This window comes from Lactuca virosa, chromosome 4 (assembly GCF_052849685.1).
Source record: "Lactuca virosa cultivar CGN04683 chromosome 4, Lactuca_virosa_CGN04683_v6, whole genome shotgun sequence".
In the NCBI taxonomy this organism is placed as follows: domain Eukaryota; kingdom Viridiplantae; phylum Streptophyta; class Magnoliopsida; order Asterales; family Asteraceae; genus Lactuca; species Lactuca virosa.
Window position 1 is genome coordinate 276,260,893 of NC_136429.1, and position 18,745 is coordinate 276,279,637.

The 18,745-nt window shown below is 34.0% G+C and overlaps 1 protein-coding gene across 1 annotated transcript; it reads left to right on the forward strand.

Annotated features, from left to right (window-relative positions):
• Positions 1 to 545: 545 nt before the first annotated feature.
• On the forward strand, positions 546 to 1,315 carry LOC145168849 (putative calcium-binding protein CML16). The gene has a single exon (XM_079087522.1). The coding sequence runs from the start codon at positions 691 to 693 to the stop codon at positions 1,171 to 1,173; it is 483 nt and encodes a 160-aa protein (XP_078943648.1). The 5' UTR covers positions 546 to 690; the 3' UTR covers positions 1,174 to 1,315.
• Positions 1,316 to 18,745: the final 17,430 nt, after the last annotated feature.

Genomic DNA, 18,745 nt, shown 5'->3' on the forward strand with positions numbered 1-18,745 from the left:
ATATTAATTTTAAATAATGATTATATAATTATCAGACAAAACATCTAACATCGTATAAAAATAACTGTTTTCAAATCAATGATTAAAGATTAAGTTTTTTAAATTTCAATGTTATTTTATTTTGTCATGTAGTATATAAGTTTTAACATAATTTAGTTAATATATAAAACATAAATTAGGGTTCCATTGAACCTAAAGTTAATATATAAAATATAAATTAGGGTTCCATTGAACCTAAAGTTAATATATAAAATATAAATTAGGGTTCCATTGAACCTAAGTTTGGTTCAATAGATTACTTATATGATATGTGAGGCTTAAAACTACCAACCTAAATAGCATACACGATCCGATACAAATATAAGCATAAACTAAATATTATAACATGCACATGTAACATTTTATTTATGTGGTAATGTGTATCACACTTTTTCCATGTAGTTGGCAAAAAATGACTAAAATACGATCACCACAAGAGTGGATACGTCCATTGCATTAAAAACCTTGTTATCCATCTACCGCATAGTTCCCCAATAATACGTGCATGCATACCTCCACCACAACCCAGATCCCTCTATTGCCACCATTGAAAACACAGCCACCCTTACACCGCCACCAATTTAATCAATATCATTGTAAAAACATATATCCCTAAGAGATCAGCACCACCATCAACCGCCGTTCGTCACCATGTCTAGTTTGCCGGAGGACCAACTGAACCAACTTCGGGAAATATTTACAAGATTCGACCTGGACAAAGACGGGTCCCTCACCCACCTCGAGGTGGCGGCCCTCCTCCGCTCTCTTGGCCTGAAACCAACCGGAGAGCAGATCCATAAGCTGTTTAAGAACATGGATTCCGATGGGAGCGGGACTGTCGAGTTTAATGAATTGGTAAGCGCTATGTCATCGCAAATGATGAACGAAGATATTTTGATCAATCAGCATGAGCTTCTGCAGATCTTTCAATCGTTTGATAGGGATGGAAGTGGGTTCATTACGCCGGCTGAGCTGGCAAAATCCATGACGAAGATGGGTCAGCCATTGACGTATCGTGAGCTCTCTGAAATGGTTCGAAACGCCGATACTGATGGCGATGGTGTGATTAGTTTTAAGGAATTCCAAGGAATAATGGCTAGATCTGCAGCCGATTCACTTGGGTTCACGTTGTAATGACTTTGATCTTGAAGGGTAAATACGTAAGTAAATGTAAATGATTATTTCCTTTATCGGTTATGTATTGATCTCTTGTTCATCTTTTGAATCATTTGATCAAGATTCATTACAAGAAAGTTAGTTTTTTATTTTTTGGCTACCGGAAGCAAATTCAAGACGATTTTCGGGTTGCATTTAATTCATCATGGCCATTTAGTGATCAATTCGAGGTCGAAGATACAATTTTATCGTTTGATCATTTTGGTTTCTGTTTCTGTTCGAAGGTTTGATCTACGTTTATGTAAGACAAATGATGACGCAAGTGAAAATGAAAATGGAATGGTTTTGATCAAACAATGTTTCATGGCTCGTGTAGTCGTGTTCATCCAAAAAAACGTCTCATGCGTTTAGGGAAAAAAAACTATAACCAAATGTATCTTTCACAAGGTAATGTCATAATCAATTTTTATATGGACCAATGCAAACTAGTGTGTGAATTAACCAAATAACATCCTTGTATAAAAGATATATTTCTTGAAAATGCAATTTCTATAATAACCATAATTTTTATGGAATCTTTATAGATTTCAATTGATTTTCATATCGAATTTCTACATTCCATATGACTCTATCAATTTTTTCTACAATATATTGAACTATATAAAGTTCAATACAATATTACAAAAGCTAATATATAGTATTTATTGAAAAGTTTAATGACCATTAAACTCCAAATCTATTACATGTCAAAATGACAACTCACAATTGTAGTGTTTTATCAATTGAATGACAACTAGATTTACCACTTCATTCAACACTATCATTAAACTCACCATTATGGATGGTACCACTATGGATGCTCTTATATAGTGTATTACGCGAATATCTATGCGTTGCGCAAAATGTTATACTCTAATTAATATATGTTATTAAAAATAGTTATTATTGACTTTGAAATAATATTTTTTTTTACATTGTAATTACTTTAAATATAGAATAAGATAGATACATATTTAAACTAATAAATCTCAAGAGTGTTTATTCTTGGATAATATAAAATTTCATTAACTTTTAATTTTATTTTTTTGGTATTATTTACCATGATAATTAATCAATTTGTATATCAATCTTTTATAACTGTATTATATTAATGATATATATCCAAATATGCTTTTGTTCTCTAACAATAGTAGTTTGATCTATCATTTTTTCCTCATAAATACATCAATAAATATTTTCTTCCATTCACCTACATAAATAAAAATTTACAATCTATATATAAAATCAGTTAACTTTGAAAAAAATATTTAATTACACGTTTACATAAAGACAAATGTCTGTAATGAAATCATGTGGGTAAGTCGAATTCCGGGTTATCAGTTTGATGTTTGTCACTTAACCGAACCGTATTACTTCCGTTAATCCGCTTTTTGGTTATTCGGTTCAAGTTTGAACCAATTCGGCCTCGTTACTCGGATAGCACACTAAATTCAAATTGTTGCATTTGTCTTCTCCTACTCACGTAATCTCATCAATTTGTTTAATATCATCTTGGTTATTATATTTTGGCAGTCATTAACTTGGTCAAGCTTTGCACTCGCGTACATCGAATCATGTGTATATTGTTGGGTTTTGAGCATTCTAACACTCATATGGTGTACATGCAACCCTAAATACCTTGGATCTATGTTTTCTCTATTATACATGCAAATATCAATTTTCCAAGGTATTGTTCTCACTAGCATAATATAAAGTACATGTAATATAAAATCTAGTAGAATTACATACCTCTTTGTTGTAGCTTGATTCCATGGAGCTCAAGAGCCTAGTGCCCCAAGTGTGACACCTCAAATGGTTCACACAACATCAAAACAACTTCAAATAACCATGAGAAGAGATACTTCACTCTAGAAATCGGTTTGCCCTCTTATGTATCCACTAGTGCCAATTTCACCAACCAATGGGGTCTTTATATAGTGGGCACATTAGGGTTACACCATGTAACCCATGACTTTACCCATTCCTTATGCTCCATGGGCTTTAACCTCCATGGAGTATCCATGGGTCACCACATGGGTTAAACCCAACATAAGGAATCATGGATCATAAGCCCACATATATAAGAATGAATGATTTACACAATCAATCCCCATATATTTAATTAGTCTCTTTTGATCACTAAATTAATTCCAAATTAATTCTTGATCAATACTAATTAAATAATATGATTTCATATTAATATATTAGAACTTATAATATATTAATATGTCACAAATATCCTCTTCTCACAAAAGGTCTATCCAAATGTCCCGATGCCATGCAACCCAAATGGACCATACCGAGTCGGGTCAAGTATATACCAATTATAGTTATGGACTTAGACACTAATCCAACAGTCTCCCACTTGGATAAGTCTAATAACTATTATTGCAAGTACAACTCCAACATGACTAGCAATCGTAGCTCTTAAAAGCTGCTGCCGAACTCTGAACAAATCTATGACGTGTCCATTAGATAAGTGATCATATATTCCTCCATTCTAGATATCATATGGACTGAGACATGGATTATAATCATTCTCTCTGTCCATTTGTTGTTTCCCGATTTCTGATTTATGACAACCGACTAATTGAACAAATGAGGAGTTTACGGCCAGGCAGTATGAGTTTACGGCCAAGACTCATGGTGGCCGTAAACTCCATACTATATATATGGTCCTTAGTCATTTTCAATCACTTTTCACATTTCAAGCCTAGAAATCGGATTTTCTCTCAAGTATCTTAAGAACTTTCATCAAAATCTTCAATCTAGTAAGTAATCTTTCCAATTTCAACTTGATATCCTTCCATATCTAGTGAATATACATGATTTCATCCATGAAATCTCTTCTTTTTTTTAGATCATCAAGTGTTCTTCATTTCACCAAGAACACCAAGAACACACTAGTGTTTTTGGACCTTAATCACCCTTTCAAGCTTCTATATCGTAAGTACTCTCTCCTAAGCTTGTTGTATACTTGTAATACTTGAAGAACACTTAGAAAACATCCATTTGACAAGAACAAAGGGAGTTTACGGCCAAGACCATCTCCCTTGGCCATAAACCCTTAAAATGGTGCCATATTGACCCTAAACTCTTCTAGGAGCTAAACTTGTGAACTAGAATACTTCTTGGAAGACCATTAGACCTTGAAAGCATCTAGAATTCAAGAACAAAAGGTGTTTACGGCCAAGACAATCTCCCTTGGCCGTAAACCCTAATTAGTGATGCATATGGACCATAACTTCTTCCTAAGGCTTAGACATGAGACTAGATCACTACCTTCATGATTGTAAGACCTTATCACACAAAATGATACAAAATACCATGAGTTTACGGTCATAAACTCATAGGGCCATAAACCCATGGGCCGCAAACTCATGGGGGTATTACCATTTGGGCCGTAAACTCCTATGTGAGGCCTTACATCCCTTATATGCAACCCTATGTGGTTTAACACTTCATTACAAGTGTTTCCTAGTCCCTAACGTTGTTCCATTTCATGATCAGATGTTTTAAACACTAATTATATCCATATATGTATCATTATATGTTAATAGGATCCGTTGTGTTCAAGACTTCACTTGACACTTAGCATCCTACACCAATCTTACATTTGAATAACTTACAACAGGTAAGTTCATACCCCCGCATTTTCATAGTTTTTACTGTTTTAAGGGGGGGAATACAAGTCTAGCACAAAGATTTTGTGTTATAACAAATAATTTCAAATGGATTACAGTTATCAAAACAAATGGTTTCAAACATCTTATCGAAATGAATTTCAGTATCATCAAATCAAGTGGTTTTAGGTGATTGTTTCAAAAAGACATCAAGTCACCAAAAATGGATTTCAAAATATGAAACTTCTTTTAAATATTTTATAAACTTATATTTTTCCCCAAAAATCATACTAGTATACATATATTTATATAAATAAGATTTAAAAGATTTAGGACTGATAACCCACTTTGGTTCCTTTTCCTTGTTTGGATGTGGGATTATAAGTATCAGTTATTTGTCCGAGTGTCATTTAAATTTTACTTATATATATTGTATATGTATACAAGTATAAAAGTTTATTCATTTAGTTTCAATTACCATTTGTAACAATTTGAGCAAGGGGTTGTATTCATTAATACTAAGTATCAATACATAAAGTACATATAAATTATAATAGGTATAATTTATGATTCACAGAACATTAGTTCATGATTCAAGCATACTAAAGTACATTGTTTTACAAAAACAAAGGTTTAATTCAAAACTATCCAAGCGTATACATTCTTTCAGATACAAGTTAAGAGCACTAATTCAAGAACATACTAGTAATCATTTATTTCAGAATGATTGAGTTTTCATAATTATTATACATGTAACGTTTATATGCTTTTATGAGTCAAGTAGTACAGTTTATTTAATTCATTTTAAACAATATAGTAAAGTCCTGATATTATGACCAGAGTCTCCAGCAGGGGATCGAAACAATGTGTGTATAGATCTATATTGGGATTGACAACCCCGCACTCGAACTGCTAGCTACAGTCAGGCATACACGCCTGTGAGTGGCAATTATTATCATCAACTTTCAGCGCACTCATAGCGTTGGGTCAGGCCACCTAGTCAGTATGGTTATAATAACTCATTAAAAGATATTAACAATACGTTAGTGTATAGTTAACTAAACTTATGTACTATTTCAAAGTACTAGTTTACCAGATACAGTTTACAGTAATACATTACAGTTTACAATTACAGTTAATGAATTCAGACATACTCATAGATACAAGTTTACTAAAGGATTACAAATACAGAACATTGGTTTACAAATAGAACAGTTTTATGCAACTAAAACTACTTTTCATATACAACATAAATATAAGGTTTTCTGGAAACAGTTACATATTCAAGAAAAAGAAGACATTCTTTCAAAACATAAATACGTATGCACTCACTCAACTTTATGTTGATACTCTCTTTTCAAATTACTTGTATTCTTAGGGAACTAGTAGGCAGGTACACCCCGAGCTTTTGAGAAGATGGAGCTATTTATGTCTTATCTTCTTCTTTTGTACAACTATTTAGTTTCATAATACAAGGTTGAAACACATGTAAATATTTATACTTTTTAAATACATTGGTTGTTTGTACTCTGATTACTATAATGCATGTGTTGTGATACTACAAATGAAGTCCTCCACCCCCGGGCGATTCCGCCGTCTGGTTTGGGGGTGTGACAGATTGGTATCAGAGCCAGGTTTATAGTGAACTCAGTATATCAATCCATAAAAGATATACAAACTATAAATACATTTGGGGCTAAGAGCTCTAACTACAAGTATACTTTTAAAAATTTTAGTTATTTTTACAAGAAGTATACCAACACTTATCTACAAGTACAATATCAAATCATAAGAACTTAAAAGTATTTGGATGTTGAACATTACAGTCAAACCTGGACAGTTATGTAATCATATCTGGGATTAATATAGCCTGATCAACTATATTGATTTGAGATATGACCAACATGTGTTTGGGAGTGATGATAGTGTTGTGGCATGTCTAAAACTTACCAACTATACATATATTCAGAAGAACTTTAGAACAGAACATAAAGATTAAAATGCTATAGGGGTATTTTAGGCACTATATACGAATAACACACATGTGAAATCAGTTGAACAATCAAGGGTAGAACTATAAATATTAAGGGTATATTACAATTATATATAATTAAAGTTATATAGACTTAGAATATGTGATTTGGCTTCATTTCCTGTTCCTTGTTTGGTTGTGGATTTAGAGCCGGGTCATTTAATCGAAGGTCGAATATAACCAAGTTATATATAATTAATATGCACTTTATAGTTATAGTAATATCTAGAACAAGTTGTACTTAGTACATTATTTGTTAATTGTAGGTCTTTCTTGTAGAAACTCATTGTTACTAACTATATCCTATATCTCTTATCCCTATTCTCGCTTAGATAACAATGGTTGGATTTCACATACCCGGAGACCCTTATTTCCCTGATCAAGAACAAGATGCAGAGCCAGAAGAAAATCACGAAATTCCCTAAGATGATGATTTTGCAGAAAACTTTCCTGAAGACAATGATTCCGAATCAGAAGCCTATAATCCACCACCAATTTCTCAAATCCTAACCCTCGTCCAGTTTTAAGGTCCGACGCCTCTATGGGTAGAAAGCTTGGAAACATGGAGTCAAGAGAAGGGTCAACCAATGCCTTACAATGGAGACATAAGCTTCTAGAACTTAAGCGAAGGAGGTTCAACAGACAGAGTTCTGCCGATTATAGTCAGCAGAGTTGCTCGAAATGAAATTCAGGGTAGAACAGCCATCAACCGAATCAGGGAAGTTGATGCCAATGTGAGAATTAATACAGTCAGTATTAATCGTCTTGAATATGCTCGTGAGAGAGATACAAGGGACAATGAATCTCTATTGCAAGCATTAGCTGAAACTCGAGCTGAAGTCATAGAGCTGCGAGCACGCCTGACAGTGTATGAAAGACATCTGCTTGCTATGGAGCGTCAAATGGATGAGATGAGGTTTCATCCAAATGATACCCGTCGCCATTAGGAAATACTCTACATGTTTCCTATTTCACTCTTTTGGTTATAGTTAAGTCTATGGATAGGTTTTAGAGTTATTTTTCAAGTTTTTCAGTAAGACCACGAAAAGTATATTTTCGATAGGTCTGTATGATGTCGATATTTTTCTCAGAATTTGGTGTATTGTAGACCTGTCTAGGGTCAAGTTTTCCAGACTTATGTATTCAATATGCCAATTTAATCGACATGCATTTTCTTAGTAATTGAAAAATAACCATTCACTTTCATATTATTCAGTTACAAGTTATACTTGTCATAGACTTCTATTTCCAATTCATTCCAAGATTCATATCGAACTATATGTTTTAGTTCAGAGATATCAGAATTCATATTCATGATGGGTTTCGAGCAATACATCATTCCTATGGTGTACATGCAAACCCTAATAGCTTTTGGATCTAGTTTGTCTAATGAACATGCAATTGAATATCCAAAGCTATAAACCCTAGATCTAATAAAATATAACTGAAATTAGGGTTTAGATCTTACCTTTGATTGTTATATAGCAATAACAATCAATCCTTGGCTTCAGAAAGCTTAGTGCCTCAAGTGTTGCACCTCTAATGGAGTCACAAACACCATTAAGCAACTTGGATGAAGAGGGAGGAGAGAGGAGGCACCAAAAACGGCTGGAAACCCTAAAGGATTAGTTATCCACGTTTTTGGGGCATAGGGGTCCTTTATATACATGTATGCTATTAGGGTTTACAACTAGGAAACCCTAATCTAGCTGCTTAAGCCTTAAGCAATCCAATGGACCATTCCAGAAGGTCCCTGGACGATTTCTTTATGGACCTCCATATAGAATTCGTCCATTGCCATCTAATGGATCCTAAGCCCAACTTTGTAACTATCTTATAATTACAATATCAATCCCCTTAATTTAATTAATCTCTTTTAGCCACAAAATTAATTCTTAATTAATTCTTGACTAATATTAATTAAACTATATGATTTCTCCTTTAATATATTATTCTCATAATATATTAATAAATCATAATTAAACCTTTCTCTCCTTAATTCATCCTACATATTGCTATGGTGAAGGCAACCCAAAAGGACCATGCTTATAATCGGGTCAAGTACATACCAAAATAGTTATGGACTTAGACACTAATCCAACAGTCTCCCACTTGGATAAGTCTAATAACTATTTTGTATAACTTCAGAACCTGATCAGCAATCGTAGCTTTCAAAAGCCGCTGTCAACTCTGATCTTATCAGATACACGTGTCCTTTAGATAAGGGATTATATATTCTTCCATTCTCAAGATATCGTATAGACACAAGACATGAATTTGATCATTCTCTCTATACAGTTTCCCGACTTTCGATTTATGACGACTGACAACAGACTACAATTGAACACATCAAATTAGTCCCGGCTTGGCCAAGCGCTTAGGGTGTCATCACTAAATCATCGAGGGGCCCACAGATATCGCTTTTATCCCACTTTGGGTAAAAGGAATGGATAAACTTTGACTCAAATGCTCGCTTGCATTTACTGATTGAATCACACACAACAATAAGTTTTATAACACCAAGTTACTGGTGCGTTTACTTATCATTAATGTGCAACCGAACAGCAAATGACAATTCACACGTCTCGGTTTCAAGAATATACAATGTTATCGTCTCACAATTACTCATGATAAAAACCATGAAGTGATTCAAGTGAGCGTGGGTTTGATCCAATACTCTAATCTTATCAAAGCACTCATGAACTCTGCAGCAAACTTGTGCTATGTCTAATTACTTCAGACAATCTACAGACAGATTCATGACAGTCTTCCTTCATACCTACTCCCAACGTATGACCGACTGTGGAGGTTCGAATAACCCAGTTATTCTGGAAGTCAAAACATGCAGAGTGAAACACAATAATAATATTAATCCTATATGGCCCCAAAAACTTTTGAGCGTAAATAAAAACACTTTTATTTAAACACCATATTGATTACTCATTATTCATTGCTTACTGTTTCAGAAAATTAACTTATTACTCGAATTATAACCACAATTGTCCCATGCTCCAAGCATGCACACTTTGGTTTCCTATGGTCCATACTTTGTGAAATAGATCAATTGAAAAACGTTTCCAATGAAACTCATTTCACAATCCCCAATCCTTATTATTAGTATAAGAATACCAAATTCTTGCCACTTTTAGAATATGTCAGATTCTAACATTTTATGCAATGATTCTTTCGTAATGTCATAGCACAAAAGTCATAAAGACTCGGCCAATGAAATCACAAGGTACTCTATCAGAAATTGTTACAAAACAATTATATAGATGTGATGTCTCTCACTCAAAGTACATTCCTTCGAACATCCTTTTTGCATAAAAGTTTCTAATCTAGAAATAAATTCTTAATATCCAACTCCCAGTAATGGAAACATTTCCATATTTTCCATATGACAACTCATTCTTAATAGAATCTTATCTATTCATAATAATGTCAATATATTCCATTCATTACTATACTTCCAACTACTCACAAGCGACAAATCCTCAGTGAACCTCAGATCGTCCTTTGATAGTTGTTTAATTATTTTAGTCAAAACTGATTCTAGTCCCTTTTTCCCTCTTAATGCCCTAGACATTTGGAAAATTTTAGAACGGTCAAATATTATAGCATATGCAATCGATCCTATACTCGAAGCGTATTGGACACGATGCATAATGTCTCACATAAAGACGTGATACTTTATCATCCTTCTGCCATAATATTTTATGTGCCACGTTCCCATAATTCAAACTATGAAGAGGGATGCCGTAATCATAATCGAATTTTGAGAATGCACTATGTATCCTTGACTAAATTTATTAACGTTTCTCGATCTAAGCTTTAGAATTTTTGAAACGAAGTATAATATTCTCTCCCTTAATTATAGCAAAACAACTTTTCAACCTTTGCAACTTTGCAAAGTGAATCTTTGTTTTCTATAATTAATATTGCTAACTTGCAATACATACCATAATAATCATGCTCCCACTAACATGATGATTATTTTCTTACCAGCATAACACTTATGCTCCCACTAGCTTTGACATGTATTTAGAAAACAATTGAACTTCCAGAAAACAATGCTTATTGAATTCCTTAAGTTCATATTTCTAATACCTAATGCTTTGATAAGCCTTTATCTAAGCTTTTTAAGCTCATACACCTTTGCCTCAGATAGCTCACATGTGTGTCTAAACAATTCAGAATTTATGTTACTAAGTCCCAGATGTTCAGACTAATTGCCAAATCTCACAATTCGAACTATGAAGAGGGATGCCGTAATCATAATCGAATTTGAGAATATAATTTTCACAATTGCAATCTTCTTAAAATCTCTCTTAGTGAAAGCATTTCCTTACAATCATTTTCATGAAGAAGGGAACCCTCATGACACTTAGATTTTAAAGCGTATGTGTTCCTATCCATGTGAATTTGTCAAAACCAAAGTTTGCGACAAATCCAAACTCATATGGACCGAACGTGCTCAATCTCGATTTCTTGCCTCATGGTAACATGAATGCCCACCATGTCTTCCAAGCAACTCACCCTTTCATATCAATGTACTTTCCATTGATCAAGGTGCTTTGTCTTTATGTATTCAAATGAGAACTCATAGAACTCACATGCATATTAACTCAATTGGAATGGCACAGAAAAAGAGTATGTCATCCACGATAGGCTTTAAACCTCAAGTTGTGTGCTAGTGATGATCAACTAGGTTTAACTCTTGATTTGTTCTTGAAACCTTTCAAGACCATTAAGACTCCCACTGACTCCTTGACATATAAGATTCTCTTGTCAAGAAACATTCCTTGACAAAACAAATATTCAAGAGTTAGTGTAGTTTTTATCAAGACTATCACTTCACATAATTGGTTCTAGTTGGTCTTTGTCTTATCCAAGACATCACAACTTACCAATCTCAAATGTGCAGGAATAAGAAGACTTTTTCCAATTCCACATTTGTTGAGTGTTATAAACCTACTAAAGACTGGTCACTCAATTCATAATCTTGGAATATAACTCTAAGACTTGATATTGGAACGAAGTATGATTGACTTCTTGATTTTAACCATTTCTACAATTCTCGATTCCTCTTCTTAGACATACAAATGCACTAAGACTCACTTGGAGAATCAATTGAGATATGGTTCTTAATCATTAAGACTTATCATAAAACACAATAAAAGGTACTCTCCCTTCTTCTTAGAATAGAGAAACTTTTATCTTTCTGCCTATTTGATTCTTCTTATTCGTTCTGCTATTGATTGAAACTCTTTCAATCAACTCAGAATTATTCTTAATCTTATAAGTATAACCATATTTACTAAACTTTAGTAAATCATGACGAATATCTTTATCACTCTTGTGATGGACTTGATCAATGCACAACCTAGTGTACTCGATCTCCTAGTCCTTCTCTTGACACTTTGTCAAAGAATTAGTCTAATTTCCAAATATGAAGTTTTTCATTCATGACGCAACCAAGTTACATGACTCCAAGTTTCTGTCCAACTGAAACTTGGGCGATGAGAATCTTCCCTTATTTGGCAAATTCTCGACATTTCCACAAATAACATAATAAAGAATCCATTATTGCTAACAATAGAAACAATCAAACATTAATTTTTCATACACACCATTGCAAGGATAAATAAATAAGACAAAATCAAAATTTATTTTATTGCGGAAAAAATTTTGTCCTTATAATGCAATTCAACTGAAAAACTATGCTATTTCATATTTCTTATCATTCTATCCTAACTCTAGAGTAGCAGCTCAAAAATCTGATCCTCGAGTCCTATGCGATCGAAATCCATTTCTTCATGATCAGATTTAGCACGCTTCTTCCTTAAGCTTCCTCTCTTTTCTTCGATCTTGTAAAAACATCAAAATGTAATCTTATCACATCATGTATTAAGAATCAAAGAATAGGAACTTATAGAGTTAGTTAATAGATTTTACCTGAAGTAGAGCCATACTTCTTGACTTTCCCATCTCTTAGATCTCTCAGGTAAACAGGGCAGCTTCGTCTCCAATGTCCCTTCTCTTGGCAGTAGAAGCAGATGGACTCTTTTGGAATGGCACAAGGAACTATCTCAGAATTTACCTTTTCTGGATTTCCAATGTCACCATTTTCAATGTCCACTGAAGTTTGGGAGTTTGGTTTACCAGACAAATTTGCTCGATCAGCACGCCAAATCATTTCTGATTCAGCAGCTATAAGAAAATAGGTCAAATCAATGAGGGTCACGTCATGGTCCATCATATAGTACTCTCTAACGAACTCACTATATGATTCAGGAAGTGACTGAAGAACCCAGTCAACAGCCAACATTTATGAGATATCGACACCCATCATCCTTAACCTATCAATGTGTGACTTCATCTCTAAGATGTGTGCACACACAGGTTTCCCATCTTCGTGTTTACTTGCCAAAAGGGCTTGAGTGAGCTTGAACTTTTCAAGCCTTTGAACTTGTGGGTTAGGGAGAATAATTGGAGGAGGTGGAGGAAGTGAAGCATGACTCTCATTTCCTTGATCGTATCGTGGAACGTCATCTTCATTTGGAAAGCTTGTTCCAAGGGACTTGGGAAGACCATTGTAAGATTTAGACATCTACAAAACGGGAGAAAAATCAAGTTAGTTGATAAAAATCCTTGATGTAACACCCAAATGAAACATCAAGGCTAGGATCCAACACAATACTCTACAACCTATAAGAGGGATGCCGTAATCTAGTTTCAAAATATTTGAAGGTAGGTAAATGACGATTTACCAATTCCCACCATGAAAAACAAAAAAGAAGTTTAAGTTTTAAATGAACTGAAACTCCTAGATCTTTTGAGATTCATTGAACTTTTCAATGGCATGTTTAATCTCGATTATGCCCTTCTATTTGTGACTGGGATGCCGAGGATCACAAATAAGGTGTGAATAACCATACGAATCTACGTGATGCACTCAATGATACTATCACCTAATCAATGTGCCGGTTAACCACACACGCTCCATTGATCTATGATAAACATCGAGCCACCCTTCACTACCAATGTCAACCCCAAATTACTGTGTCGGTTAACCACACACGCTCCACTAACGTTTGACAAGGGTACGAAGTGTAATTCCATGGATTAGCATACAATTATACATTTTTCCTAAAGTAACTAGAATTTAGGAATTTGTAAAAGCATGTAGTTACTTTGTACTTCATTATACTTATAATGGAAGGTTTCGTCCTATCCTACCCGTTCGGCTAACGACCCTCCACTAGTCAAGAGTGCGGTGGGTAAGAGTGGATACCCATTCAATCACCATTTTATAGGCAATTTCCTTAAACACCCCTTATAGACCAGCTTCATGAATGAGGCCTACTAACGGTAAGACTGACTCTTTACTCATATATATAATATTAGAGTTTTAATGTTACATATATATAGTGTAGGGTGTATTTTAAACTTTTAAAATACTAGGTGGTTCAATTTAATAAATTATACTTTTAATTTAATCAAATGTAAACCAAAACTTTATGGAATTATTAAATCTCTTTTAATTATACACTTTAATTAATTAATAAAACCATAAAGGTGTAATTTGAACTTTTTCAAAAATACGAGGGTTTTAGAATTTAACATTTCAAAATTAAACTTTTAATTAAATTTTAAATTCCAAAACTTGAGGGCAAGTTTTGAAACATTTCAAAACATTAGAGTTTAGAATTTAAATATTTCAAAATTAAACTTTTAATCAAAAATTTAAATTCCAAAACTTGAGGGCAAGTTTTGAAACCTTTCGAAACATTAGGGTTTAACTATTTAAATTTCAAAAAAAAAACTTTTAAGTTCAAATTTAAACTATAAAACCTAAAGGGGAAAATTGAAACTTTTTCACAAGATAATTCAAATCTAAATTACAAATAATCAATCTTTATCTAATAAAACAAAAAATTATCTAAATTTTGACAATTATCTTCTATTTTGGCAAGGATAATCTCCAAATATTGATAAAAATCGGATTTTATTAATAAAAAACGTTTATTGTAAGTATTCCAAGCCAAAACAGCAACAAAATTGCCAAAAAACGCTGCCAGACTCGCTGACTCGTCGAGACAGCACTGGACTCGTCGAGTACCCAGTGGACTCGGCGAGTTCAGTCATTGTGACAACCCGAAATTTCTATTATGTACAACCATTCACTTCAATAGGAGTCAAAACTGTTTCTGCTAATTTTCAAGATTTTTGGAATAAGTTTGAGTATTTTAAGATTAGTACTCCAGGAGATAACAGGAGAGAGGATGCCCTAGGGTTTATTGTGCAACAATAATGTCCCAAAACTCCAAGAGTTTGGAGTTTACGGCCTAAACAAACGTGTTTACGGCCGTAAACCCTAAAAGAGGGTATAAATATGACACTTAGTCATTATTTATCACTTTTCACAATTTCAAGATCCAAAACTCAATTCTCTCTCAAGTATCATCGACTTTTCTTCTTGATCTTCAACATTGTAAGTGTTTCTAGCCCTAAAAAGTTGATATCTTACTTAATCTAGTGATCTAACATGATTCCATCCGTGAAATCATTCCAAAAGTGTAGATCTTCAAGTTTCACCAAGAACACCAAGAACACACACTAATGTTCTTGGACTTTTAGCACCTTTTCAAGCTTCTACCTAGTAAGTACTTCTATCCTAGAGTATTATATAGCTTGTTACACTTCTAAACATCAAGAAAACACCCAAGAAACCAAGGATCAAAGGTGTTTACGGTCCAAGATGTTCTTGGACCGTAAACCCCAAAAAGGGTGCCAAAGTGTGCCCTAGTCCCTTCTAAGCCTTGGAAACTAGCCTAGATCCCTTCCTTGATGTGCTTAGTACTTGAAAACATCAAAATACCATAAACCATTTGGGTTTACGGCCGTAAACCCAAAGGGAAATGGTCTAAGGACCGTAAACTCCTAAAAGGAGTGAAATGGTGCGCTAATCTCTTCCTAAGGCTTAAACATGAAGTAGGAATGCTTCTTGTGATCTTTAAGGCTTCAAAACACAAAATGGTCAAAGAAAAATGAGTTTACGGTCGTAAACTCATGGGTTTACGACCGTAAACTCAATGAGTTATGGTCACAAAACCGTAAACTCAAATAAAGGGTCCCCTTGAACCCTAAACTCAATAGCAATGTCCTACAACACTTAGATGCAATCCTTAGGACTTATAGCACTTAAATAAGGTGTTTTACATGTCCTAGGATGTCTTAACTTTGTTAATTAGTTGTTTAAAGACTAATTGGATACATATATGTGATATTATATGTTAAACTAGGATCATTGTGTGTGTACAAGTCTTCACTTGACACCTAACATCCTATACATTCCGTTCATCCAAACCACTCACTACAGGTGAGTTCATACCCCTTAATTAACCTTTTAAATGTTTTTAAATGCTTTTATGGGGGGGGGGGAATACAAGTTGAACTATTATAGTTATTATATCAATCACATGTGATTAATAACTACCAAACAAGTGGATTTCTTACTTTTCAAACTGTGTTATCAAACTGTTTTACTTCAAACTATTTTACAAACTCTTTTACTTATCAAATACTTTTATTAAACTCTTTTAACTTATATTCTGTGTATCTATATGGATATAATTATATAAGTAGGATCGAAAGGACTTAGGACTGATAGCTCACCTTACTTCCTGTTCCTTGTTTGGTTGTGGACTTAGGGTATTCTGGTTATTTGTCCGAAGGTCGTTTGAATCCTAGTTATATATCATGTATATGTGTATAGATATAAAAAGTTACTTCTTTCATTCAGTTCAATGCCTTTAGGTAGCAAGGGTATACAAACATGTTCATATACACAAACAACATTACTAGTAAACTATAATAGGTATAGTTTAGGAAGATACTATTACTAGAACAATGAAACATACAATGAGTCAGTTCATTCATGAGTAATACATAGTGATGAGAAACAAACATAATACATAGTGATGAGAAACAAACATAATACATAGTGATGAGAAACAAACATAATACATAGTGATGAGAAACAAACATAATACATAGTGATGAGAAACAAACATAATACACAGTGATGAGAAACAAAACATACAGGCTAGACAGAGAAAGAACACACAATACAGCTAGCACATACATATACATATACATATACATTACTTACAGTTATGTGAGCCACTTAACGGGGGCATGGCACTACCTGTCATGACCCGTTTTGTATCCAGAATCTCCTTAAGTGGAGAGCGTATGAGTTTGTGTATAGATCTATACTGGATTGACTATCCTACACCTTGATGCTCGCTACAGTGGGACTTGCAAGTCTACGGGTGCCAAACGTCATTTCTTACGACGTCTTACATCGTCGTTTTTCTATAGAGTCGGTAGCAGGATACAAGCCGATCACATGGTACTTTAAATAACAATTGGTTTAAAGTAATTAGTACATCAGTAGTTACTTAATACAGCACTACAGTACTATTTCATTTTCCCTTTACATTTACTTTGTGATATTCACACAATAAACAATAATGTAAAAACTATATTTTTGGTTAATGATAGTCAGATTTGGGAAAATACACACTCTTACAAGAGACACACACACAGAGACTAGATGCCTTGGTAGAAGGCTACTTTTAGTAGGAAACATAGGGTTTTCTAGGAGAGTTCAAACAATTACAAACTTTTACAAAACTTATACATTATAGACTTACAAACACTTTCATACAAATACAGACACTAATATACTTATGAACTCACCGGCTTTAAAGCTGATAAACTCTTTCAAAATAACTTGTATTCTCAGGTCACCAGTAGACAGGTACCGGTGCCAGGTTTTGAGAAGATGGAGCTCGTTCAAGACTCATCTTTTATTTTTGATGTATATTTTTGGTGTCTATATAACTTGACAGAACACACTTGTATGAAATTATATTATTAATGCAATGGATGATGTTGTTGCTTGTTTACTACTTTGCATTGTTGTGATACTGAACATGACGTCCTCCACCCCCGAACGTTTCCGCCGTTCCAGTTTTGGGGTGTGACAGTCATGGACTCGGCGAGTCCAGCCCCAAAATTAAAAAAAAATCGTTTTTCAGCCAATTTTCGATCAAGCAAGCATCAAATTCACTAACAAACAGCCCTAGGCTCTGATACCACTGATGGGTTTCGAGCAATACATCATTCCTATGGTGTACATGCAAACCCTAATAGCTTTTGGATCTAATTTGTCTAATGAACATGCAATTGAATATCCAAAGCTATAAACCCTAGATCTAATAAACTATAACTGAAATTAGGGTTTAGATCTTACCTTTGATTGTTATATAGCAATAACAATCAATCCTTGGCTTCAGAAAGCTTAGTGCCTCAAGTGTTGCACCTCTAATGGAGTCACAAACACCACTAAGCAACTTGGATGAAGAGGAAGGAGAGAGGAGGCACCAAAAACAGCTGGAAACCCTAAAGGATTAGTTATCCACGTTTTTGGGGCATAGGGGTCCTTTATATACATGTAGGCTATTAGGGTTTACAACTAGGAAACCCTAATCTGGCTGCTTATGCCTTAAGCAATCCAATGGACCATTCCAGAAGGCCCCTGGACGATTTCTTTATGGACCTCCATATAGAATTCGTCCATTTCCATTTAATGGATCCTAAGCCCAACTTTGTAACTATCTTATAATTACAATATCAGTCCCCTTAATTTAATTAATCTCTTTTAGCCACAAAATTAATTCTTAATTAATTCTTGACTAATATTAATTAAACTATATGATTTCTCCTTTAATATATTATTCTCATAATATATTAATAAATCATAATTAAACCTTTCTCTCCTTAATTCATCCTACATATTGCTATGGTGAAGGCAACCCAAAAGGAC

Coding starts and splice junctions, on each gene's coding strand:
- LOC145168849 (XM_079087522.1), top strand. CDS start 691: ATGTCTAGTTTGCCGGAGGACCAACTGAACCAACTTCGGGAAATATTT.